General features: G+C 40.0%; 2 protein-coding genes and 2 non-coding genes across 4 annotated transcripts; 1 reads left to right on the top strand and 3 right to left on the bottom strand.

Annotated features, from left to right (window-relative positions):
* Positions 1 to 4,240: 4,240 nt before the first annotated feature.
* Trnag-ucc (transfer RNA glycine (anticodon UCC)) lies at positions 4,241 to 4,312 on the bottom strand. The gene has a single exon. It is a non-coding gene; the product is annotated as a tRNA-Gly (tRNA).
* A 1,395-nt stretch (positions 4,313 to 5,707) lies between these two features.
* Positions 5,708 to 5,779, top strand: Trnag-ucc (transfer RNA glycine (anticodon UCC)). The gene has a single exon. It is a non-coding gene; the product is annotated as a tRNA-Gly (tRNA).
* A 2,713-nt stretch (positions 5,780 to 8,492) lies between these two features.
* LOC139724686 (uncharacterized) lies at positions 8,493 to 12,691 on the bottom strand. The gene is made up of 3 exons (XM_071635810.1): positions 12,580 to 12,691; positions 11,675 to 12,050; positions 8,493 to 8,967 (listed from the first exon to the last, which is right to left on the bottom strand). Exons 1-3 carry the CDS (start codon positions 12,689 to 12,691, stop codon positions 8,493 to 8,495), a joined length of 963 nt encoding a protein of 320 aa, XP_071491911.1.
* Positions 12,692 to 19,097: 6,406 nt separating this feature from the next.
* LOC139724727 (uncharacterized) lies at positions 19,098 to 26,034 on the bottom strand. The gene is made up of 5 exons (XM_071635849.1): positions 25,804 to 26,034; positions 23,451 to 23,613; positions 22,208 to 22,583; positions 20,842 to 20,964; positions 19,098 to 20,214 (listed from the first exon to the last, which is right to left on the bottom strand). The coding sequence occupies exons 2-5, from the start codon at positions 23,560 to 23,562 to the stop codon at positions 19,902 to 19,904; spliced, it is 924 nt and encodes a 307-aa protein (XP_071491950.1). The 5' UTR covers positions 23,563 to 23,613; positions 25,804 to 26,034; the 3' UTR covers positions 19,098 to 19,901.
* Between the last annotated feature and the right edge of the window lie 324 nt (positions 26,035 to 26,358).

The raw sequence follows: 26,358 nt of genomic DNA on the forward strand, positions 1-26,358 counted from the left end.
GTTTCTACTCCAACTCACCTGTTCGCGTTGGCTTATTCTGAAGGCACGAGAACGTACACCTGAAAACGTCAAAAGGTATGGCGAAAAAAGTGAAATTCAAATATTGTTTCGCATTTACGATGTACGCTTTCGCATTTTGTGCGATAATTGTTCTCGTGGTACTTCTGACAGAATCGGTCAGAAGAGAGACAGGTAAAGGTGACGAGAGATTGTTGAAGAAGGGTGAGAAATACTCCGATTATTCGGGCAGCAGTAAGCTGCCACCACTCTGCTCGGAATTCAGAGTGGCCCTGCAGAAGACGAAGGGTTGGGATCTAGAGGGTGATGACGTTATGCTCCGGGCAATGACATTCAGGGAGAGCCCCGTCTACGAAGGAGAACAAAAAACGTACCGCTTTGTCGATAACATCTTTCTCAGTGAAGGGGAATTCAAGTCGTTGTATTACATATTGTCTCCATCATCTACCGTTAATATCACAAGCTGCGGGCAAACCATTGACGGGACGGGTATAGCGTTCAGTATGCCGGTGTTTGCTGATTGGAGCAGCATGGCGGCTTGGTTAGACGACGTTGAGACCGGCGAAGAACATCCCTGCCCATCATGTGTGGTCGCCATGGCAACCTTCCCAGCATGCCCCTCTACGACCACTTTTCACTTCATCACGACTTGGCATGGCTCTAGCAAACGGTGGTATTTTGGGTTAAGTGAGACTTACCAACGAGGATCTGAGACGTTGAATGCGACACTAAACTTTACATTCACTAAATATCTCTACGACACCAGTGATTTACTGTCAAACTGTACCGTCTCTGCAGGAAGTCCAAGCTGCCAATTGACAGCTTCCTCCAACGTCTTGCTCCAACATTTGATATCATCTCGCTATCCTTACGCAGTAGAAACAGAAATTACGTGTGGAAAGAGAAAGTCAGGCTTTTATGTGTTGTACTTCCTTGTGTGTCCCATTGCCGCCGCACTTCTGACTACCGCGATATACATGTGGAACCTTTCAAGAGATCCTATAGAGTTTAAGAAGTGCAGCTTCCCCATTGAATGCTTGGGCTGCTGCGCATGGAGATATCGGGGATGTCAGGGAAGGAGGGAGGAAGAATCTCCAACCGTCACGTTAAACTTTGGAGGAAGGCGCGTCGTCCTCAATAGATATGAAGTCTCTAGCGAACTCAGAGCTCGTATGAATCAGGGCGGATCGATCCCATCAGGGCAGAGTTCACCAACTCGGAGAGATCGTCGGATTCAGCCCGACGAAGGCGAGTTACAGTCACCTGATGTGACGGAGAACAACGTGTCATCAGTGTCGCAGACGGTCTCGAGCAGCACTGCTTCACAATTTGGAACTCCGACTCACACGAATATGCGGAATCCTGATATTTCAGATGGTTTCATGACGCGCCAGCTCCAGGAGCCGATGTCGAGTGATATGGAAGACTTTGCAGAAGACTTCTCAGAGTCGAACAGAACTCAGGAGCCATCCTTAGAAAGACTTCCGTCCTACGCCTGGTCGCACCTCTACCCAAAACCTGAAAGAGCAGGGGGTAACCCGTCAAACCCGCAGACCACTACCATCAATACAGATTTAGCTCCTTCATCACCGGCTCATGACGTTGCGGAAGGTAGTCCCCCGAGTTACCTGTCAGCGACCCTTCATCAAGTCAGAGACGGCTTGACTGAGCCCCAAGTGTCTTGACAGATCAATGTCGCCGCAGCCAGCTTTCAAAATCACTTCATATATTCTGTTGCTAAGTGTTCACTTTCAGACCTCAAAACTTGCTAGAACAGAGTCGATGCCCTGATCATGTCGAATATTTGGGTAGAACTTCATTTCGTGTTCTGGCTGACGTCATCGAGTCCAGAGTTTGTCGATTATTGAAGCAAACTTATTTTCATAAGCAGGCCAAGCTAGATGAGTATGTATATACTATCATTCCATTTAGACACAAGCCTTAGAATTTTCTTTTTAAACCCACTCTATGAATCAAAACACATGCTATATTTGTTTTAACTCTTAGAGTCCATGAGTAAAATCTAAGAGCTTTCATTGAGATGATTAGTGACAGGATACATATGCATAATATTTATAGTGTACCACTAGGGCGGCCTTCATAACATCCAGAAACTGTTTAAAGGGAAATGAAACTTCAGTGTACATTTCAGTGAATGCAGCAATACTATCATCATCAAGCTTTTATCAATAAAAGCTTAACGAAAATTGGACACAGCTCAAAAGTTATGAATTATAGAGGTTTTGGTGTCGACGAGACCGCTGAATCAGAAGACTACTACAATCAAGACATATGCACTACGATATAAAGAATGTATAAAAAATTCAATGTAATTTCACTTTTCTAGCATAATAAACACGACACTTACCTTTTTCAGAAAGCACGGGGATAATATTACCCTTGACAATGTGTGTGAGAGTACCAAGTCAAGGAAAATTGTACGTTTCATATGAAATGACGTTTTGTGTAATTTTTCATACATTTTCTTTATATCGTAGTACATAATAATGTGATGTCATGAGCTGATGTACTAGTCTTGTGATCCAGTGGTCTCGTCACCAAATAAAAAAAAAAATCATAACTTTTGAACGGATTATCCAATTTTGCTCAAACTTACCTGATGTGCTCTACTAGTCATCCCTGCTAATACTGCTGCATTCACGCAATTGACATGTATTTTGGAGGTTGTTTCCCTACTTACGGTCTTCTTTGGTCAATATGAAATGTTTGATATGATAAATAATAGTGTCTTTACTTAGAATAGTATCTTTTGCTCGTGCGCGTAACTCGAAGCACTGTATGATGCCCACACAATGCCATTGATGCCATTACAAATACCTCCTCATCGTCGCCATTCTAGTACAGTAACTGCAGCAATTGCATCAATCAATGTTGATAAAAATCATTATGTTGATAAGAGGTAATTATTAACCGACTGAAAAGGGAAGAAGAGGAATGACTGCGTAGACTCGGGAGGCAACGTTTGTAGATGCTACTAAGGTGTTTATTTCTGTGCAGGTATAGTACAGTAATGAAAATATCCACACATATGTTATCCGGTTCGTTGGAGGATGCAAACACATTTGTTCCTCCAATTAGCAGTTAACTTGATTAATTATTCATGAACATATACCTACAATTTGTTACTTGTAAAGATTGATCTGCCTTAATACAGTATGTCCAAAAAAAATACAATCGGATTTTTGCATTGATAACACCCAATCTGAATAAACCGTCTCAATGCTACTTCAGGGTCTTAAAAATAACATCTTAGCGCTATTTTGCAGAAAACCCCATTCAATTTGGTTAAGCGGTCACAGAGAAATGTGGATTATGGTAAAGCATGTCATGACTTTGATTCTTCCAAAGCACTTGGATGCTCTTAGAACTGCATATTAATGTGTGAACACAATAGACAGAACTTGGAGTGAAGAGATTCCTGACATGCTCTACAAAATTCCTCATTTCTCTTTGATGACTGAAGCAAATTGAATGGGGTTTTCTGTAAGATGTGGGTAATGAGTTATAGTTTCACACAAGGAAATTGTATTTTGATTGATACACTATTTTTAAAGTTATCGTTGCAGAGGGTACCGTTGTAATTTTTTGGGACATACGGTACAGTATATGAGGGGCATATTTTATTTCTATGTTAGGACGCGATTCTTGTTTGAACTTGTTTGGACTCGTTGTAGTCTTCCCTGCGAAGCTCAGAGTACATTGCCTAAAATTGCTTTGGTTACAACATATATGGATTCTTTTCTGTGTACTGCCTTGTCGCTCTGTGTTTCGAAGAATATTCTTTCCAATTGTCAGTGACAATTTTCACTCATTACTCATTGGACTGCATGAAACATTGTGAAATGGTTACATACAAATAGGCATACATGTCATATATACATACTGTGCATATTTTTAAATTCAGTTTTTGGCTAACCCTGTCGGGGTGTTGTCGTTTATTTTGGCCATGTTTTGGTATCTCTCTCTCTCTTTCTCTCTGTCTCTCTCTCTCTCTCTGTCTCTCTCTCTCTCTATATATATATACATATATAAATATATATATACATCTATATATACACACACACATATATATATATATATATATATATATATATATATACATGTGAGATATGAGAAATGAGGAGAAATCGGTGCGTAGCTTTGACATCATTATTCCTCTTACTGTTCCTCTTTTTTGGAAAAGCGCAAGAGTTGAAAAATCGGTCTCCGCCGGGGATCGAACCCGGGTCTTTGGCATGGAACGCCAACGCCTTAACCGCTCGGCCACGGAGACGTCATAGCGATTCAGGCAGACCCAAGCTCGAATACCCGACGGACCAACCTTCAACTCTTTATGCGCACGTTCCTTTTTGGGGCAGAGATTTATGAATAAAGGCCGTGTCACACCATAACGCGGTCTTGTGGCGAGGAGGTAGTTTCCAGCACGTAGAAGATTTTCAGCGGGCGAACAAGAATGTTTGCAATTTTCATTCATGCCTTGTCATACCGTACGGGGGAACTTCTGCGGCTTGACTTGCGGGGAAACAAATTTACTCCAAGTAGGTCTCCGCAGTTGGTCCGCACCTGACAGTATCTAGCGAGTAGTTGCCCAGAGGTGCTCACGCAAGTCCGATTTAACCGCAGCCAAGCTTTGAGCATGACCAAAACTTTTTCCGGGTGAGTCGCGGAAATGCCCGGAGAGGTCCACACAGAACGCCAGTAGGAGACCCTTAGCGGCAGTACTTCCCATGCAATTCCTACGCAGGTACTTCGCAGTCCCGTATGCAGCCAAGATAATGAAATTCTGTGAGATTTCAACCATTCCATTAGAGGAAATCCTTCACTAAGTTGTCAGCCCCCACGCGACTTGTATAAAGGTCACACAGTATACTCGCAAGTAAAACGCGTCCAGCAAGTAAGACACATGCGCTGACTCGCACAAATCCTTTTCCGCCCTCAGGAATGTCCGGTATGCTAGAAAATCCCTACACGTAACAAGCCCGAGTAGCTTGCCCGGAGAGGTGTGACAGGGCCTAAACACGGTTGCGGGTAAAAAAATATGCGTGCGCACCTCCGGGCGACTACTTTCGAGATACATACTAGGTACTGTCATGTGCGGATATCTACGGGGACCTCCGGGTAGTCAAAATTGTTCTTTGCAAGTCGCACGCAAGGCTGGTGTGACACGGCCTTAACAACCAGCCGCGTGCCTCAGCTGGATCTGCAATGAGATTCACGTAGCGGTGAATTGGGATAATGTTTTTGTGAAAGAAGACACCGCTACAATAGCTTTTGGGCTTCTCCTGAATAATTTGCATATGTGAGATATGAGAAATGAGGAGAAATCGGTGCGTAGCTTTGACATCATTATTCCTCTTACTGTTCCTCTTTTTTTGGAAAAGCGCAAGAGTTGAAAAATTGGTCTCCGCCGGGGATCGAACCCGGGTCTTTGGCATGGAACGCCAACGCCTTACCCGCTCGGCCACGAGCCACGGCCATAAAGAGTTGAAAGGTTGGTCCGTCGGGTATTCGAGCTTGGGTCTGCCTGAATCGCTATGACGTCTCCGAACGTCTCCTGACGTCTCCGAACGCCAACGCCTTATCCGCTCGGCCACGAGCCACGGCCATAAAGAGTTGAAAGGTTGGTCCGTCGGGTATTCGAGCTTGGGTCTGCCTGAATCGCTATGACGTCTCCGTGGCCGAGCGGTTAAGGCGTTGGCGTTCCATGCCAAAGACCCGGGTTCGATCCCCGGCGGAGACCAATTTTTCAACTCTTGCGCTTTTCCAAAAAAAAAGGACAGTAAGAGGAATAATGATGTCAAAGCTACGCACCGATTTCTCCTCATTTCTCATATCTCACATATGCAAATTATTCGGGAGAAGCCAAAAAGCTGTCGTAGCGGTGTCTTCTTTAGCAAAAACATTATCCCAATTCACCGCTACGTGAATCTCATTGCAGATCCAGCTGAGGCACGCGGCTGGTTGTTATTCATAACTCTCTGCCCCAAAAATGAACGTGCGCATAAAGAGTTGAAAGGTTGGTCCGTCGGGTATTCGAGCTTGGGTCTGCCTGAATCGCTATGACGTCTCCGTGGCCGAGCGGTTAAGGCGTTGGCGTTCCATGCCAAAGACCCGGGTTCGATCCCCGGTGGAGACCAATTTTTCAACTCTTGCGCTTTTCCAAAAAAAGAGGAACAGTAAGAGGAATAATGATGTCAAAGCTACGCACCGATTTCTCCTCATTTCTCATATCTCATACACACACACACACACACACACACACACACACACATATATATATATATATTTAATAAACATACTCTATTCATATACTGTAATAACGTATATCATTGTAATATACACCCAATACCGTCATGCATAATTATGTGTGTTTGTGTCTAAGTGATGGATAAACTCCCACTTTGTTACTTCAGACGTGAATTTGAAAGTAGAAACTTTGAAAATTCGGTGTTTTTGTGAGTTTTTTCATCTATTCTATTTTTAGGCAATGCTCATCGAAATTGATAATCAGGGTACGTGCTGATTACTAACTCGTCGAATGTTTATTTTTTAATGTTTTAGCCCAGAGCCCCCTATCATTTGCGCTGGTCCAAGGGTCGAGGGTTTGCTTTTATGGTTGAAAGTAATCAGCGACCCAGGAACGAATTGGTACCGTGACATCGCATACGTTTTTGTGTGCTGCACTGTTGTTATGATACTAGCTCCGATTTCTTCTCCTTTTCGTGTTGATTGAATGTGTGCATGTGTATGTGTGTGATTTTGTTTTATTTCAGAACACACTATCATCATAAACTATCTGACTTCGATGAGTGCAAAATGCCAGGAAATCATCGCCTGTGAAAAGTGTGTAGAATGCAACATAGCTACACAGACAGATGCAGAATCCCTTCACCTTCTAACGTGACCACCCTCACACAATAAAAGATGAATAAATCATCATTTAATACTCTGTGATGCACGGACTGGATCGAAAAATTTCTACATGTATTTCATTCAATCTCGTTTTTCAGTATTCAAATATGCTGAAAACATCTTATTTTGTTGGGGATCTGCGATTATCTTGAGGAAAGAATATACTATAACAAAAGAATGGTATAAAATAATCCATGATGATACAAGTACAATCTATAACAACAAAAAGAAAGGTAACCATTACACATTGCAGTTAGAGGGATGGTATAGCTCTGGTTAAGAGGGGATTCAGATGATTTTTAACTTTACGTGAGATAATCAGAAACCACTTATATGAATCAAAATTACGGTAGAGCATACGATTCTCAAAGGAATTAAAAGATTATTCGGTTTTGAAATAGTTGAGACATCCCAAAATATAGTAAAGCAAAATCATGAAAATGGTCCTACTAAAAGGTCCGTCCCACCATTTATTGCGACAATTTTGTTTTTAGGTATCTCAGCCATTTAAAATCGGTTTTTGTAAACTTTTAATTTCTTTTAGAACTGTATGCTCTTTAATACTTAATAAGGGGTTTCGGAATATCTCGCAAAAAACAAACAAACGAACGAATCAAACCCTTAATCCCTTTCTTTACCATCCCCTTAATGGTCATATCAAGGAATAAAATCTTATCAGCGACACTTGTATAGATCTTTAGGAGTTCATTTATCTCTAGACATTATAATAACGAAGACTTCGAATGCAAAAAAAAATATGTATATATACACAAACATCATTTCCATATTTTTGCCAAAGTAAGTTCATCATGATATAGGAAAAAAATATGTCATAATCTTTTTAATGATGCTGCACTTGATACATAACAAGAAATGAAGATATGAAATTAAAAACAGAAATATCTCAATTTGATAAACGTTGCCATAAAATCTGTTTTTGTACTTACACTCTTCATATCCTTCTGCAACGATATTAAATCATGACGTAATATGCCTGTTTGGCAATACTTGTGAAGAAAAGTCAATTTCATTGATGCAAAATCCATATAAAACCGTATGTCACCATACAGTTTGTAATAGTTACAGTGATATTTACAATGTAAGGTTAAATAATAACTTGTATATAAATGAGTAAAATAGACCCATCCTTACAACAGAGTAACCTTTACTTGGTCATCGACACAATATTGATATCCCATTTATGAAGAATGGCAGTCCATACAATCAAACAGCTAACACTAACACATAACAGAGATAACTGAGAAATATCGACTGAATCAAGGAACTCGCTATATCTAGATGGACATTTTCACCAATCACAAAATAAATGTAAATCGGTGGCCATAATGTTCCGATCTAATTCCTCCTATCGTGCATTATGTTATTCTACTACCTGTCAGAGTCCGTGAATGAACTCAATTTGCAGTATGACAGTCAATCAAAAATACTAGGAGCCTGCTGTCCACGGCATGACATGAGGAGCGCCCTCTTACGGATCAGCAGACAATAATTCATTATCAATGATGGCACCATTAAACTCTTCATTTGAGTGGAATTTCGTCCTTGTCACCGGGCAACGATTCCTCGTAGTCGATGACGATCTCGGCGGGTTTCGTCTTGGAAGGCTGAGCCTTGACGGGCTCTCTGTAGAGCATGAGGACGATCTTGAAGACGAGGCAGGCGACGCTGATAACGAGCAGGGAGGCGGTGAGAAGGGAGACCGTGCTGTTGCGGTCCCAGTTATTGAGGAGGGTGCCAAGCAGCGCCCACACTACCGTCATGTACACCGTCAGGGTGTAGCGGAGATAACGATCCCAGTAGAAGACGTCGATGATGAGGTAGAGGAAGAGCTCGACCGCAAGGAGGGAGAGCGAGATGATGCACGATGTCCTGTTGGCCAGGCCGGCGTTGTATGTCAGGGCGATGGACAGGTTGAGCAAGGTGGCGATGCTTGTCCACGTGGCGTATATTGAGATGCCGTTCTGAATCAATATGCGGTTGCACCATAGGTCAAACCTAAAGCAGAAAGGAAAAATACATCAATTTAAAAAATGACCCCATCAATACAATGGATTAGAAGCTCCTTCTATGCTGAAGATCTTCCAAAAAAAGAAAAAATGAACACAGGGACACACGTTTGATTAAGCCCCTGTTCCACTATGCCGTTCTCGCTACGATTTGACAATTTTCTCAGATCGGGAAGGATCGGGTAAAACCTGAGCCGATCTGGACACAGTACGATGTTAGGACGCTCTAAGTACGCTGCAGTTACGACTAACACGTGCTTGCTACGCTCTCACTACGATGATCGGGAATGAGGCATTACGATCTCCGCTGCAGCTACGCTTTAGAACGATGTAACTACGCTGTCATTGCGATGTCGCCGATGTTATCCGATCGATGCACGCTGTATCTACGCTCTGAACGATCTATACGATCTTATTACGCTGTCACCCCGTTCAGAGAGCTGAAAAGTGCCCGATGTGCCCCGATGTACCCCGATTCGATTGTCGATCTGCAGTCAGTCAACTTATTGGCATGCAGAACCGAAGAAATATACTGTGGACCTCGAAGAGGTTCCTCAACTCCCGGTTTTTTTGCAGCAATGCATTGTTATAAACAAAGACGTGATGATTTTTCCAAGGCTTTTTCTTAATTTCCTTGCTTTTATAGTCCGTCTTCCTCCAGTTGTAGATGATTTCATTTTCTTCAAGATTCTGCTATGTCCTCTTCCTCCTCTTTAAGCATCACTCTCTTTCTTCGCCTTTTGGATAGCTGCTTTGCTGCTTTCTTCTCTTCTTTTTCTTCATCTCTTCTCCTTCTTCGAAAACTTGAGCTCCTTGTTCTTCATGTTCTGCTCTAACAGGTGCAGTGACAATGCCATCCTCCTCCTCAACAGTTCTGCCTCTCGATCTCCTTGATCTTCTTCTGGCAGACATTTTTGTGTAAGTTTTCTTCCCATTCTTGTGCCGATGTCACTACGCTCAGAAAGACCTTGTTACGCTCATCCCGCTGAGTTTACGCTGTCACTGCGCTCTCCCCGCTGCGTTTACGCTGTCACTACGCTCTCCCCGCTTGCCGTACGATTAAAAATAGGTCAATTATGATCGGGGAGATTTCTTCCCGATCTGAAAAAATGCCCGCTCCAACCCCGACCTCCACACGCTGCTGCTACGATGCTTCCGATCCCCGTAAGCTTTTGCCGCTCTCTCCCGATCTGCTAGATCGGGACAGATCGGGGTCCAGATCGTGATAGTGGAACGGGGGCTTTACCTTCCATTATGATGAATACAATTCATATTCATATTGAGTACTATATCTATACACTATAAAAGTTGTAAACATAAATTTGCTGAATTCATAATAATCATGCTTAACTTAACGTCAACACATCCGCCAAATGGTAGTCAACACGGTTTAGCAAATGAGGCAAGCGTTAAAAGACGTCTTTATTATCATATACACAAGGGTATTGCAATCATTGATGGTGCATCATGGGGTATGCATAATAGTCAAAACATCTTTCTGATTTAAATTTTGATTAGTTGAGTGTAGAGATTTAAAAAAAAAACTTACAACAAACGATGTTCCAAACAAGACTAATTTTTTTCAGAACTTCCTAAAGATTACAATCTAAGATTACACACAATATATATACATATACATATATATATACATATATATATTTATATTTATATTATATATAGTGCATTCATGATAATCTATGCAAAGAATATCTAAATGGCAACTCTTTCTTTTGGCGATGTTCACTGAACTTGCAACTAAAAGTCAATCAAAACTCTTTAAGCCTGACAACCATTACACATCCTGATCCCATTAAAGGACAAGTCCACCTTCATAAACATAAGGATTGAGAGAATGTAGCAATATTAGTAGAACACATCATTGAAAGTTTGAGGAAAATCGGACAATCCGTTCAAAAGTTATGAATTTTTGAAGTTTTTGTGCAGTAACCGCTGGATGAGAAGACTACTGCAGTGTATGAATAACTTAGATGTCACATGCGTACAACAATATAAGGAAAATATAAAGAGATTTTCACAAAATTTCATCTTTTGAAAAAAGTACACATTCCCTTGACTCGTTACCGACATATGTTATGGGTAAATATTATTCCCCCTGCCCTTAGAAAGAGGCAAGTCAAGTGTTCTTTTGTTATGCGAAAAAAGTGAAAATATGTTAAATTTTCTTTACATTTTCTTTATACTGTTGTACGCATATGACTCATAAGCTATAGTAGTCTCCTCATACAGCGGTTCCAACACAAGAATTTGAAAAATTCATAACTTTTGCATCGATTGTCCAATTTTCCTCAAACTTTCACTGATGTGTTCTACTAATATTGCTGCATTCTCTCAATCCTTATGTTTATGAAGGTGAACTTGTCCTTTAATTTTGAAGATGAAGATGAAGATGAAATTACACTGCTACATTTTTTAGATATGTGAGCCTCCTATGTCGTCATCCTTGTTCAGTGTAATTTGTGATTTGGTTTTTCAAAGTTTTGTTTCTCTGCTCAAGAATCACGATAAATTCCACAATTTATTACATGGAGCTATTGATTTATGTACTACATGGTATGAAATTATGAAAATCGTCTGGAATGCCCCTTTAACGCCAACAGCTAAGGAATGCATTGCAGCACAACAGACTCTGCCTTTGGTAACATTGATTGTGATAGGGTGTGTTATTTGTTTTATACCTGTGGTTGGCCGTCATGACGTCACGGTATTTATCGACGTTCTTGTAGCTGAGGAAGAGGCAGATGTATGCGGAGAACGCAAGGAGACACGAATCCGCCAGAGACCACACAAACTCGGCGTATGCAAACAGGAACAGCCATGTGATGTTGAAGGCCATGTTGAGCGAGAGGACTGCGAGGAAGGCTGGAGGAACTACCGGCGGGTTGAGGTACACCGGGCCGTTCTTATTCTTGCGGCAGAGGCAGGCAACGATATAAACTACGTAGACTAACATGAATATGTAGATAATCGCCCAGATGATGAAAGTCCATCCGGCGGGGGTGATCTGGACAGGGTATGCATCGGATATCTCCTCCGTCGTGTTTGGGAACAGTCCTGGTATGAGAAAAGCAGGGGAATCACACACAATATTATCTAACAAACAAACAGTGGGCCTGTCATATCTTTAAAAAAAGCATAAAATGTAAAAGAGATATCAGGAATCAAGTCCATGTAAACGTATTATCAATAGATAATGATTATTATTAAGTTCAATGGAAATACGAAAACCACTGGCACTTTTAATGATCGGCAGTATCCACCTAAAATTACGGGGAATTTTCAGTGATAAGTGCAACCATACGTATAGAAATATTATATTATGAAAAACTATTGTCAATGAAAGCCAAAGATGACTATCTAAGCAAGCCCCTTGGTGAAGAAATATTTGGGCAAACTAATTTCGTATCGGGATAAAATGGATAAGATGAAAATAGACTGGGAATGTGTTACGAAATCAGGAGAGCAATAGGAGAATAAGTAAAAATTATTTCATACTCGGACGCAAGGCAATCGAATGGTTCCTAGAAACCGATTGATTATTTCACGTGGCCGGCCTGATTAAAATGGTGAGTATATCGACTACCTGCTGGATCACCAGGCACGGTTGCAAGGGCGCTGAAAACTTGTAGGGCGATGAACTCGACGAAGACGAACAACGCCAGGAAAATATAGAGCCAGTCGTGCTCCGCGGCCATTTTGTGCTATTTGATTGCTGATTCAAATTCTCAACACACTGATTTTCCTGCACATCAAGAAAAAAAAAAGCATAGGGAGGAAGGACGAAATAAGCATGATTATCTTTGTAGAATCTAATTATGCCCCAGATTTTGTATTCAACTATATGTGAGCTTTGACATGGGTCAATCCACGGGGTTGGGTCATCTTTTGTGACGTAGTAGAACTAAAATCCTGGCCTCATTAAAATCAAGCGAATAATTTGGCTTTTCCTTTCATTTCCTTTTTCTTTCTCTCCTTTCTTTCCATTATTCTTTTGTGTTTTATTACTGTCATGGTATACCCTACAGTAAAGTCATGTAATGTCGTTGTGTTTCTACTGTCTTGTTCTGTCCTGTCTTTGTAAAAAAAAAAAGTTTAATGTATTCACAAGAATCTTTTGAGTGGTTCACAATTTACAAGCATGCTTCTCACTGAACCTCTCAGTTCTTTCTTTTCTTTTTCTCCAAACATAACTTTGTATTTTGCCGGTATGCATGTATAATTTCGTATTTTATTAACCATTATCTATCATGTAAAGTCGAATACATGCCTATATGTCATATCTTCTGATTCATTTCGTGTTATGTTTGCCGAAAAAGAAAGAAGGAATGAAATAAATGAAATGAAATATCTGCCAGTAATGACTTCATAAACAAAACGGCATCCCACCAAGATTTATATACTGCTCAAGCATCATGGGTATTTCAATGTCGTACCAGATATTGCCAATGTTATATGAATGTGATGTCCATGTAACGGAGGTAAGACAACTAATTTGTGGTGCAGCAATTAAATCCATGGGAGATTTCTGATTTAAACGTGCATCACTATAGCAGGAGGCAAAATCCGTCTTGACACAGCAAATCTTAACCACATTTGAACTGACCTTAATTGTGAAAATTAAGCTATTGACTGACCCACAAGCTGTAGGTTGTGGGTTCGCGATGTATCAACTATGTGACTGTTGTAGTTTGTTTGTTTTTTTTTCGTTATAACTGGCCTTACAGCGAAACCACCATTTATGCAATTTTCAATTTGCCAAATACGTGCTGAAATAAAATGATCAGGATGGCATTAATGGTAACGCTGAAACTTGATGAACATTTTCACATAATGTTGTTGCTATGATAGTGATATCTGGGTAACGTTTCATGAAAGTTGTCAGCGCTGACAAGTTGTCAGTCTCTGACAATCACCATAGTAACAGTCGGTGACCAGAGCATCCCAGCCAATCAAAGCCAAGGATTTTGCGGAAATTGTCAGCGCTGACTAAATTGATGAAACACCACCCTGTCTTTTACAAAGAATTTCCATTTTTTTGTGTGAAAAATACATATTTTTTGCACTTATTACTGACATGCTATTATTGAGGACATAATTCCCTCTGAGTTCTGAAGAGGTATACAATGCCGCACATTCTTTCATTCGCTAAGAGAATGAAAATGTGTTAAATTCTCTTTATGTATATAGATAACATCTCGTATCGTTGTCCTACTTTGCCGTCACGAATTGTTGGAGTATTTGTAGTCTTCCTATCTAGCGAAAATTTTAAAGTATCGTAGCTTTCAAATTCATGTAGCTTTAGAACGGATTGTGCGAGTATTCCCAAATTTCACTAATGTGTTCACAATTTCTGCAGTCACTGAATTCACATAAATAATTGTTTGGCTTTCATTTAAGGTTAGTCATGTTGCAAGCTCGTGTACTGTCATGTGCCTGTTCGGTCACTAGCAAACAAACCTCCCCCAAAGAGCCTGAATGGCCTCGATTTTGAAACAATTAAATACTTCAATGAGGAACGACCCTAGCAGCGCTGCTTGTTAATTACACCCTTCTCTATTCTTTTTTTTTTGTCGTGAATGTGTGTTTGTGTGTGTGTGTGTGTGTGTGAGCATTGTGTGTGAGCATTGGTGTATGAGCGAGGTTATTTATTACAGAGAGGGCGATAGAGAGAGAGAGAGAGAGGACAGACAACTAGACGAATAGACAGACGGACAAGACAGAATAGAAAAGGTACTGAAATTGCTTTCAGCAGCCATATCGACGTTTCTCTTGCTATACTATTGTAAGACAAGTATTCAAAGATTAACATAATCAGCTATGGTGTATGATCCATATAGAAGAATGAATCATAATTCAGCCAAAGGGTCAGTAAATCTTCATGAGGTTATCTACTTTACAAAAGCTATCGAGACAATTAAAGTTAATCCGATTTGAGCGTATTCAACCCAAAACTATCTTTTAAACTACAACTTTACGTCGTGGGGGATCATATAGAATGTTCAGACAAACTTATTTCAATAACTAAACAATGCTGAAGTGATTTGAGACGTACCTAACTGTAAAATGCCCAAACTGAAGCAACTTATGAGAGGTTGGTTCTGAGGTAGATTGTTTGTGTTTAAAGGCTTTTGACTTTACTTGATAACCAATAAGCCAATCAATCATCAAATTTCCAAAGATTATAAGGCACATATCGTGCAACATTTGATTGCACTCACAAGGGGGACAAGCTTCATAGTGATTCTTTTTTTTATCATTCACAATCAACAGCGAAAACACGTGTGCAATTTCATGATACAACGCATTTTTTTTCTTACATTGATGGATTTTGTTTGACAATAAATGAAGAGCAATTTACTTTTCCTAAGTTCAAAGAACAACGACAAAATATCTGTTGACAAATTATGAATAGTTGAACCAAATTCTTACCTTATCTTATGAATATTCCGAGCGTGAGGCTACCGCATCCCGTGTTCTGTTCGCTGATCAGATGTGGTGAAGATTCCAGTGGAAGCCGTCGCCGAGAAATGTGACTTCAAAAGCTATCTGGGGATACGTACGAGTGTGTGTGCGTGTATGTAAGTCACTCTAGGAGTGGTCTTCAGTTAGGTGTGGCATCAACACGTGCATCTGATAAACCTTGCATAATCCGCCTATCCTCTGTCTTATTTGCTTTCCAGATTTTATCGTGTTTGTGCTGTAGAGATATATCCTCAACGTTAACTTTAATCACTTACTTTAGGAGGAACGCATTTTAGCACTGGACCCTATGGGAGAACAGAATCATTTTAATAATGAGTTTGAAATGGGCAATTCATCTATTTTGTAATCTTTCTTTGATTCATGTATGATTTATGTATTGTTCTGTGTGTCTTTTGGTAATGTGAAATGGAAAATAAGTGAACGAACCCAGCAAAAATCAGTAGCAGTTCTTTCAGACACCGTGTTCATGCAGGTACAGTGTATATCATTTGCCAATTTATTGGTATCTCCACATTCCTTGATTCTAATAATTTATCATTTCTTTTTTAGACATTTCAAGGAATGTCAGCTTTGTGGGCTTCAGGTTATTGACAAAACATACCTTATGTTACCAGATATACTGCCATGACTTCCGATAGATTGTGATGACACTGTTCTTTTGTGCACAATTTATATCTCTCACATACACTTGTGATACACACACAATCAGCTCCTATACGAAACACTTATCCAGCCTGATTTTTGGCTACTTTAACATCGTGTTTCCTTAAATTTGATAGTAAAAAAATTCCATCTAAGATTTGTACTGCTCCGAGAAATCAAGCTGGGTTACGGTTTAATCAGTAAATTCCAATTTATTGGCGGTGTCATAATGATCATTATGACGCCTTCTCGCAACGTTGCATTCGATACCTTATAGCGTTTCCTGTAATTCCTGATTAGCATAGCTTAGTCATTATTACCAGTGTACATACAGGAACTTGTAGAGTTAAAAACATCATTTCAAATATTTCATCATCTTCGAAGTTCACGGGATCAAACATAGTTGAAATATCCATCGGGGAAATCAAAAGTTACTCTTGGTGACAGGGCATTTTTTATACGCTGCGCCAAAATTATGGAATAATCTCCCTTTGTTTGTAAGACAAGCAGCTACAATTAATGAGTTTAAGGCCAGGTTAAAAAGTCATCTTTTGAAGTAATGTATTTTCTGTTTGAATTCCCTGTATGCATGTCATTTTGTAATGCGCAGTAGAGTATATTATTATAGTAGCTGCGCAATATAAATGTCCTTTATTATTATTATTATTATTATTATTATTATTATTATTATACAGTATGCTAAAAGTGAATTTAATGGTTGCCACACAAAAATATATTCAATGCTTAGCTTCTCCAACGATTTTTATACATTATATATTTTGCTTGAAAAAAAAAAAGTCATCTTGAAATTACTATCTTCTTGTGACAACACTGTGTGACATGTTAATACAAGTGTAGCAAAAGTGGGCTGCTGTCCGTTCAGGTAGCTGGTGGAATTTATCTATGACAAATTAATCAGACTGTAAAAAGCGTTTCATCAAAATAATGATCCGTTGCCCATAGTTGTCAGTGATTAGTTTTTGATATAAAAATACTGTTTTTCCCCACAAACCACACAATTTAAGTGATAATAAGGTAACTGGACATCTTGAGAGCCATCTTTTGTGTCTTTTTGGAATTACATACACTTATGAGTCATGATCTTTGTATTCGCGTGTTTTAGACTTCAATCCCTTAACGAGGATGTTAATATCTATCTTTTAAATACACGTAAAAAATCCCATGAGACATACATTATTCTAATAACTTAGTAAAGATTATCATTGCGGCGGACATTATTGGAAACAGGTTTGACTAATTTGACAAATTATCTCAACTGAAATGTATATTAAAAAAAATGAAATGTTGATTAATCACCGTAAGTTCAATTTTTCAAATCACTTTAGAGCACAGGTTTTCCCCCACTTATAATGAAAAATCATGTTGGAATTTAGTTTTTTAAACAAAATATTTTTTTTTGTCTAAATCCGCAGCTGAGATGCTTATTCATGCTCTGATTTCTTCTCAGTTTTTTTTTTTCGAATTCATTGTTCGCAATCTTCCAAAGAAAGATGTCACAAAACTTCAACGGTTGCAAGAACGGTTGCCTGGTTGTTAACATTTACTAAAAAGTTTGATTCCACATCACCAATTCTCCCTTCTTTACATTGGCTGCCTAAAGAGAATAAAATTATCTTCAAGATTCTGTTATTAGTACATCATTCAGTTCATTCTCTATCTCCGTTGTTTTACCGCTTACGTAATACTCGAGTTATACGATTTATTAATACATCGCCAAGCATTAAATATCATTTGTGCAGGACACTTTTTGTATGAAAAGAGAATACATGGAGATTATTATGTTTATGTTGATGTAGTTAGTATTACCAATTGTGGTGCTTTATCATTCCGTCAATCTAATCAGACATGTGTAAATTTATACAGGTACTTCACACTGATTTGCATTTTCAAAATATCAAGCTATTACACTAGAAAAATATTTTTGCATCGACCTCTTCTACGATGAGCTCTATTTTCTCCAGTAAACGAGAACATTTGCCTTCAATAGCCTCATCTCTTTTCAATCCATAACAGTCCTTACATGCATTTTCATATACCGTATCTGGAAGTTCATTCCCTTTGTCGAAACGCACTTTCTCATCATCACAGTAGAAATAACGCAGTCTATACATAATACTGTAACTAAGTGGACTTGTTTTTGTTTTTAAACTAACATAAAACTTTCTTCCACCACAAAATTGTTCATTTTCCCAAATCGCAATTTTCATAAGAAGATGTGCACTTCGCAATTACAAGCTATCTCGTCATCGCATATTACACAGTCTTTCCCGTCTGAACTGACCTCAGCTGCACTGCATTCTACATTGGGATGGAATATTCACTCTTTCTCCTCATTGGAAAAAGGTCCTTTCTTCTCCTCCTCCTCTTCCTTCTTCTTCTCCTTCTTTTTAATTGAGGCCATCGATATACGAGCTTTGTTCTTTTTATTTCTAGCAGCATCACAGTACAAAATATACAGTATTGATAATACTCTCAGTCAGTCGGTCTGTCTGTCTGTCTCTTCATTGTACTTTGTTTCATTTTTTTTCAACTGAATAAACAATACACTCAACTTGAATAATGATGGTATGATTTTAAATAGTAAATAATCGAAATTTCAGTTTAATCTTAAGAAACACCGCGAAAGAAGATTCAGACATACAATATTATTGCAGTATAACAGAAGAAAGTGAACATTATGGTAGCAATGGTATGATCATATGAAGATTGAAAAAAATACACTGTACCTTCGATTTACAGTAGCTACATAACATAACGCAAGGTAACGAAACAAAACAAAACATAACATAACATAACATAACATAACATAACATAAAGTCGTCAACTCAAAAAGATACCCATTATGGTTATTTCGAATTCAAAGTGATCTACGTCAACTATACTGTACACAGGCAGGTTCCCCCCCCCCCCAAAAAAAAAAAAAAGTGTGTAAGTGGTTGTACATATTATTTCTCTTTTTGGTCCACTTCCGACATAATCTGGTACTCATGCCACCCTTAATAATTAAATATCGAAATTTGTTCATGAAAATGTGAAAACTACAACTTTAGTTAGGCTGTCACCGGCAAAAGGCAACTGTACTACCTTAGAAACACCAAGACACATAATCAACAATAATTTTCTTAAAGTACAATATTTGCAGTTGAAAGACGGTCAAGCACTATGAGGAATTATGCAGCACAGTTGAAATCAAAATGGCAAAACTGGGGAAAGGTTTAATCCTACATGCGACATAAGGTAACTTTGATAGCAATTATTGCCTTTTTTGCAGTATAAGAGAAAAAAATGAAGGCTTCCTTGTGAGATATCACGCCTAAGTTTAGTACACTGTAAATTTACTTGTCTTTTGTCTACATACATTGTTAAAACACTGAACAATGATCAAACCACTTAAACAAGAAATATCAACATTGTCTTCATCTATAGTATCATGCAAGCCGCCGCGAATTTGGAACGAGACGGAAGAATGTATGAATATTACACCACGATTATTTTCGTTGTCGCTCAAAAGAGAGAAAGTGCGGTATCAAAAAAGATTAACACTAATCAATTCCGACAATACCACTTCCTTAATGCCACTTAATAGAAATCGTACATGACTGAATGGCAGGACTAGGTGAAACACTAATAACTAGGCAAATTATTGATATCGATTTTGTCCACACGCCAACAAAGAAGCGAGCTGCATTTCAGCCCGACTGATTTCAGCTTTCATGATTCGATCGTGATGAACATAATAAATGGGGACGAGGCTTCAAATTAGACCATTCTCGAGTAGGAGCTCAACTTCGCTTTCTTCATCAGCAGGTAGACAGGCTCGCGGATGCTCATCAAGACGGTCTTGACGATGAAGAAGATGAAGGCGAGGGAGACCAGCACGCCGGCGTAGATGAAGGCGGGACTGCTGGTCTCATTGCCGTTAGCCACCATGATGGCGCTAAGAGCCCATACGAACGTCGGGTAGACCATGAAGACGTACCGGGTGTAGCGGTCAATGACCCAGAGATCGAAGATGAAGAACACGATGAGATCGGCGGCGAGAATGGTGAGGGAGACGTAAGTTGCTGTATCGCTGGAGAAGGACAAGGAGCAGGCGCAAGCAGAAGGAGGAGAATTAAGGCAAACAACTTGAAAGCACCGTACACATGAGGAAGTGCAAAAACATAACGTAATAGAACGGACGTTCACTTCCAGACATGGATAAAAAAACATGCCTTACGCGCAGTTCATAAAGAGTTTTATTCACTTTCTTTGTTTGTTTGTTTGCTTGCTTTTTTGGCTATAATATGCTGTTTTATTTTGCTGTTTTGACAACTTTACCGTACACGATCATTAGAGGCATGTAGTTTCTATAGGGGTCACAAAAAGTGGCTTACGAATGCATTCAGCTCAGGCAAATGCATTTCCCCTTTTTTATTAGTGTGTAGGCCTCACTTGTCGAGTCGGGAAAACATATCTCAGAAACGGCTACCGTAGTGGAGAATGAGTAAGTGAACGGAACGAAGTGACATTTTCCTTCGAAACATATATAGGCTAGACCTACAATAGCCTCTCAGGCACTCATGACATAAAGGTAGCAATTATGACATTTAAGCTGTGCTGTTAATGTTGTTGTTTATTGTTGCATGCAGTGGTGATGGTGATGGTGGTGAAGGTGTCGGTGGCGTAGGTGATGAGTTTCTGCTGTTGTTTAGCCTACCTGGGGAAACCAAAGTCGTATATGATGGCAACGGACATGTTGACGGTAGTTGCCACTGTGGCCCAGGCAGCGTAGATAGCCAGACCATTGTGGATCAGGATGCGGTAACACCAAAGGTCGGGCCTGCAGATTACAGAGACGAGAAGGAAAATTGTGATTTGAATGGCGGCAATGTGACAGCGTCGATTGACAAGGCCAGTTTTGAAGATGTACGACCGCTAGTGAGTACGGGTAGATAGTCATAATGTGGCGTCACATACAATGACCTTCTCTTCAGTATAGCACTAGTCTATGTGTATTTTAAAGTGATATATACTGTTCGCTGGCTGCGAACAAATCACCTAAGCCTTCTAAAGGCAAACCGCATGATTGTCCATGTTCACAGGAGTTGAACCAGAAGGAAGTGTGCAACATACACCACTTAAACGCGTATTCGAGGGAAGAGAAATGGACTACTTGGACTCTCTTCCACGTGCCTGCTAGGATTCTGCTAGGATCGAAAGCTCAGGCCCCTTTTGACTCCATTTTACGCCATTGGCTCGCCACTATTAGATAAGCAGTTTTCAGAAGCATTTTTTGCTACATTCATTTTGGGTTGTTATACTGTACATGTAACACCCTATTCCTCGGAGCTACACTGAGCCATGTTTTCAAACCATACTTGGGCTTCAGTACCGTGAATCTATACTGTTCCACGTATACTATTGCTAAACTAGTATGATACCATTGAAAACGCACCTACTCAAGGGCTGGAGAGTGTGTTATCATTAAGTTGCACTTTATCACTGAAATAACCACAAAATTTTTAGCGAGATCTTCAACAACGTTGATCAGTAAATCGTTCCGGTCATGCCCGTGGGCTACACCAGGAAGGTGTGTCTCTCACACACATCCCTGACTCCATCAAGGAAGATCCACAAGCCAAATGATTTGCGCTAAGAGGAGGTAGGTTGCTTGGTTTCGTTTTTTTTTTCTTTTTTTTTGTTTATTTTATTTCCCATCTGAGCAGATGACTGGATAGCCCATATATTCAGCTGCACTAGCTGGTCTTCCATGGGTCCAGATGGATGTTGGGCGGACTGTTTCATAGGGTTCTCCACTCTGCTCTTTGCGATGAATGAATAAAGCAGTATTTTTTACGTGTACGAATTGTGACTCTCTCACACACGAACCCTCCACTTAGAATGTTTTCCATCTTTGGCAGAGGGGTCGGTACGCTGACACACCTCAGCTAGCTCGACTTGGGAATCGAACCGGGGTCATTTTGATTGGGAGGCAGACGCGATACTAACTGAGCCATATCACCGGTGAGAGAGGGAAAATTCCTTGGAGGTTGGTAGTAAAGAGAGGTGGTGATTATACTTACTCGGCGAAAGACTTGAGCTCGCTGAGGAACTGGTTAACCCTTGAAAGACTGCTAATCAAACAGGCGTAGAGGGTGAGTGCAATGAGCAGCAAGGCGACCGTGGATCGGGTCAGATACTCGCGGTCCCACAGAAAGAGCCAACAGATGCTCGCCGCGTTGTTCATGCAGAAGATGGTGAGGAAAGGGATGGTGACGACGGGCGGGTTCAGGTAGGTCGGCCCCTGGCTGTTCCGCCGACAGAGCGTGGTCAGCATATATATCAACCATGCCAGCGTCCATAGGTAGATCAGCCCCCAGATGGAGAAGGCATAGGGTGCCGGGGTGACTGGCGTCGGGTATTTGGCGGAGAGGTTGGCGATGGTGCTGTGGAACCAGCCTGGTAAAGTGCAGTGTTAAAATAACAACAATGACGTTTTCTGTAATTCACCAGTAACAATTCAAATTTTTAAACACTTAATCAGCAGATTTGAAATAATTGTCCTTCACGATTCAACAGAATGAAGGGACTTAAGTTGTGACAATGAAGTGAAAGCCTTCTCTTTTGTGACATAAGATATGGCGACTGAAGATACAATGTACTGTGATGCCTTGAACAAAATTTAATATCCTCACTGTTCCTCGGTTTCGGTAGAAGTAAAGATTCGAACTAAGCTTCATGATTGTTTCGATTAAACACAAAAGATAACCTTCTTCATAGCAATGACAACGACTGGCCATACTTATGTTTACGGCCTTCTGCTTTCTTGTTGAATCAAATGTACTGCCTTTTCTGTATTTGGGATTATGCAACCATAAATGTCTTCCAGTGGTTTTGTTATGCATGTAGTATAAAGTGCACTTCTGTATTGCTCTTTTGTCATATTGTTATGTTTCATTTAAGTTTGTCACATCCATGTAATCTATTTTGATTTGATTTGAGAAGCTGAATAAATAAATACGAACGAAAGATATTTCACATAAATAGAAAGATAGACAGAAAAAGAGATAGGGATTGTGATGCTTAAAGAGGTACTACAAAGATAGAAGAAAAATTATAAAAAAGAAAGGGAGAGAGAGAGAGATAGGCAAATACTAGTAGCTGAGAGAAAGAATTGAAATTAATCGGTGGCACACAATGTGGCTCGCACTTGGCTGTGGGCGAGTATTATACAGAAAGAGAATAGTGACGTCAGATGTGGGAGAGAGTGATATTCTACAAATCTTCAGCGCGGTAGTAGGCCCTACTAGTAATCGGTAGCCTTACCTAGAGACAGCGGCGAGTTGGGGCCGACAGAGGACTGGAAGCTGGTGAAGAGGTTGACGAGGAAGGCGATAAGGGCCACCACCATGCCCTGTGGTACGGTCACTATGTCCATCGCTGTTTGTCTTGTAACCTTACTGAGAAAGTACCGGTTATGGGTATGAGGCTATTTGTATTGAAAAGAGAAAGAAAGATTAACTAAACAAACAGCTTCAATGAATACATACATATCGGACAATTTTCCTTACAGAGTGGATTGAAATAAATGAGCAAGACAATACACATCGACACATGCCGCTAGCCAAAGGTCAAACATGAAAGGAACAAGCTAAAACTTACAGGACAGGCGCCATGCACGTTTATGTTCATTTTCGTGCATTGTAGGCCTACATCACCTGTTGAAAAAACGAGGTTGAGTACTCCTGAACAATTAGCTGCGACGTCACTTATATCAAAATTTCCCACTCACTAAGTCATTCATTGTACATTATATATCATTGATTTTTTTTTTGGGGGGGGGGGTTCGAGGTCCTCTACGTTTTACGCTTGCTCATTTTCATTTTGTCGTGTTCCGTATAAATGTTATGAGAATAGATACCACAGAGAATCAAGTGCATACAATTACAGATAGTGTGGTGGACGGATTATCTTTTAACAAAATAACACCACCGTTTAAAAGAGGGATACAGTGATTGTAGCATTTTTTCTTCTTTTTGGCGAAAAATAAATAAAAAAAAAATCTTCAAAGGCAATCCAACAAATGATATCAAAATAACGCTTTAATGACTAAATATGGTAACAAAGTAATCTGCCTAAAACTCAAAGACTGTCTGTCAGATCTTCGCATAATCAAATCAAATCTTAGCAATTAGACATTCGGGGCTGTTACACTCAGTTACACGTTTCCACTTCTTCCGAGTGCACAGGTGACGATTTTCTGAGCGTTGTGTTGTTAGATGTCATGTAGCAACATGAGGACAGGAGTAAAATTGATAATGTTCTTCCGTTTTAGTGACAAAATTGATATCACACGTTTAACCTTCTTCAGATATCAGACATGTATGCCGATTATTCAGAAAAGTTGGTTACTCAATACTAAGCTGCCACATAGGCCAGTTTTCGGACGGCATTGATCTATCATTTTCACTATACTTTAAGACTATATATTTCTGGTCAGTTTCCATTTGTTTCCATTCATTTCTTTCTCTTTTTTTTCATTTCAAAAGACGCAGAGTATGGTATTCATTCAACCTGTTGTATTTATTAATTCTCATGCATTGTACACATGGAATAAACCCACTAAGGACGATCGAGTCCTGAGTAGATACTCGGGCAGGGGTCTACGGGAAAGGCGTGCTCTATAGCAAATAGCCTGTCATCAACGGAAAATGCATTACTTCTCACTTGAGATATGTCGGGCGCAGATTTTGGTTAGTAGCTATGAGAAACCATTGGGTTCTAGCCATAAAATATCATTTGAATATTCCATTCCAGGTGTGTATCTCGAGCGATCCTGCGAAGTGCAAGTATTTCCTCTATGGATCGAAGCCTAACCATTGTGTTGTTGCGGTGGTGACACGCACGTACTGTACAATACGACACACGACACAAGAAAAGATCGAAATAATGGACTATGCCTTTTTACATAATGAATTCAATACGGCACGGTTAGAATGACACGGACTGTTCACAGGGAGAGAGTTTACGTATTCCTGAGCTGGTAGACCTACACATGTACAGGTGAACACTGGAATGGTTATGGTACATGCATATAGCTCTGAAGAATCAGTTCACATTTGCCAACAACAGTGCAAGGCTTGCAGAAGAGTTATGAATGTCAATCAACTTATAATCATAACCAATATCATCATAAATGCTGCCATTTCCACAATCAATTGAATCAGCGACTCGTTTGGTGTCTGAGGTGACTGACAATATATGTTAGAATGTCATGACACGCCAGTATAAATTATACTAGCTTTCATGCCCATATAGCAGTAGGCATATTGCACATGTTGAACTAGAGGTCATGTTTCATCTCTTTTCCCAGAGGCAATTCAACGTACTGTAGTAGAAGGTACAAAATGCCCTATGTAGTATGTACTAAAGCACATATATGTATTGACCGATATCGTTTTCGCTACTGGCATTCCGACAAAATATAGTTATTCAGCATGCACTGCCCCAGGCGAACAGTCTAATCATTACACGCAGAACGTTCGTGAGTACAATACGAATGGCAGACGTGTGTACGAAGTACCGAAGCACAATCAGTGCCTTTGTGAGATTGTCGGGCTTTTATAACGGTGGTAAGAGGGTACAATTATTTATATACTGCTCTTGTAATCCTGCTTACCTTTTCGTGGCACCACAGTCACGTTTTTCTGTATGCTTGAAGTTAGATTTTATAGCACTTGGCACGTGTAGTCGGAGAACGTCGTAGATAGCTTTTTAATCTCCCTGTTATCACTAGTTGACCATCCGGATCCGCTGCGATGCGATGAACACGGAATTAACCACCTAGTATACCTATGGTGGCGTGTTGTACCAACGTGATTGGATCAAAACAAACTGCATATACATTACATGTATATTACCATAACCAGTACTCTATCTCGTGATCCCTGTTCAGTCTTTCGACCTGCTTGTTAATCGCTCGATTCTCTCTCCCTCTCTCCCCTCTCTCCTTCCCTCCCTCAATCTACCTCTATATGGGACAGTCAACATGAACTTTGATCTGCTCTTATAGCCTCATCAATCACTGCTGCATGATTATCTTAAATGGTTTCATTATGATTATGTAGCGCCCTATATAAACACTTAAAGTAGGCTGATGTAACGCGAACGAGACCACGTGACTCCGCAATGACTTCATAAATCTAAACAATGCCTGTCCTATTGTTTTGTTAAT

The sequence above is a fragment of the Diadema antillarum genome, unplaced genomic scaffold, assembly GCF_040938485.1.
Source record: "Diadema antillarum isolate AM-2024a unplaced genomic scaffold, OU_Dant_1.0 scf00000226, whole genome shotgun sequence".
Lineage (NCBI taxonomy): Eukaryota > Metazoa > Echinodermata > Echinoidea > Diadematoida > Diadematidae > Diadema > Diadema antillarum.

Bases quoted from the DNA above. Each gene is read 5' to 3' on its own strand.
- LOC139724686 (XM_071635810.1), bottom strand. From the start codon at position 12,691: ATGGCCGCGGAGCACGACTGGCTCTATATTTTCCTGGCGTTGTTCGTC. The intron at 12,051-12,579 runs GTAGTCGATATA...TTCTCATACCAG, and splicing joins CGTGCCTGGTGATCCAGCAG to GACTGTTCCCAAACACGACG. The intron at 8,968-11,674 runs GTATAAAACAAA...TTTCTGCTTTAG, and splicing joins GTCATGACGGCCAACCACAG to GTTTGACCTATGGTGCAACC.
- LOC139724727 (XM_071635849.1), bottom strand. From the start codon at position 23,562: ATGGACATAGTGACCGTACCACAGGGCATGGTGGTGGCCCTTATCGCC. The intron at 22,584-23,450 runs GTAAGGCTACCG...GCACTTTACCAG, and splicing joins CAACTCGCCGCTGTCTCTAG to GCTGGTTCCACAGCACCATC. The intron at 20,215-20,841 runs GTAGGCTAAACA...GTCCTTCTCCAG, and splicing joins TACGACTTTGGTTTCCCCAG to CGATACAGCAACTTACGTCT.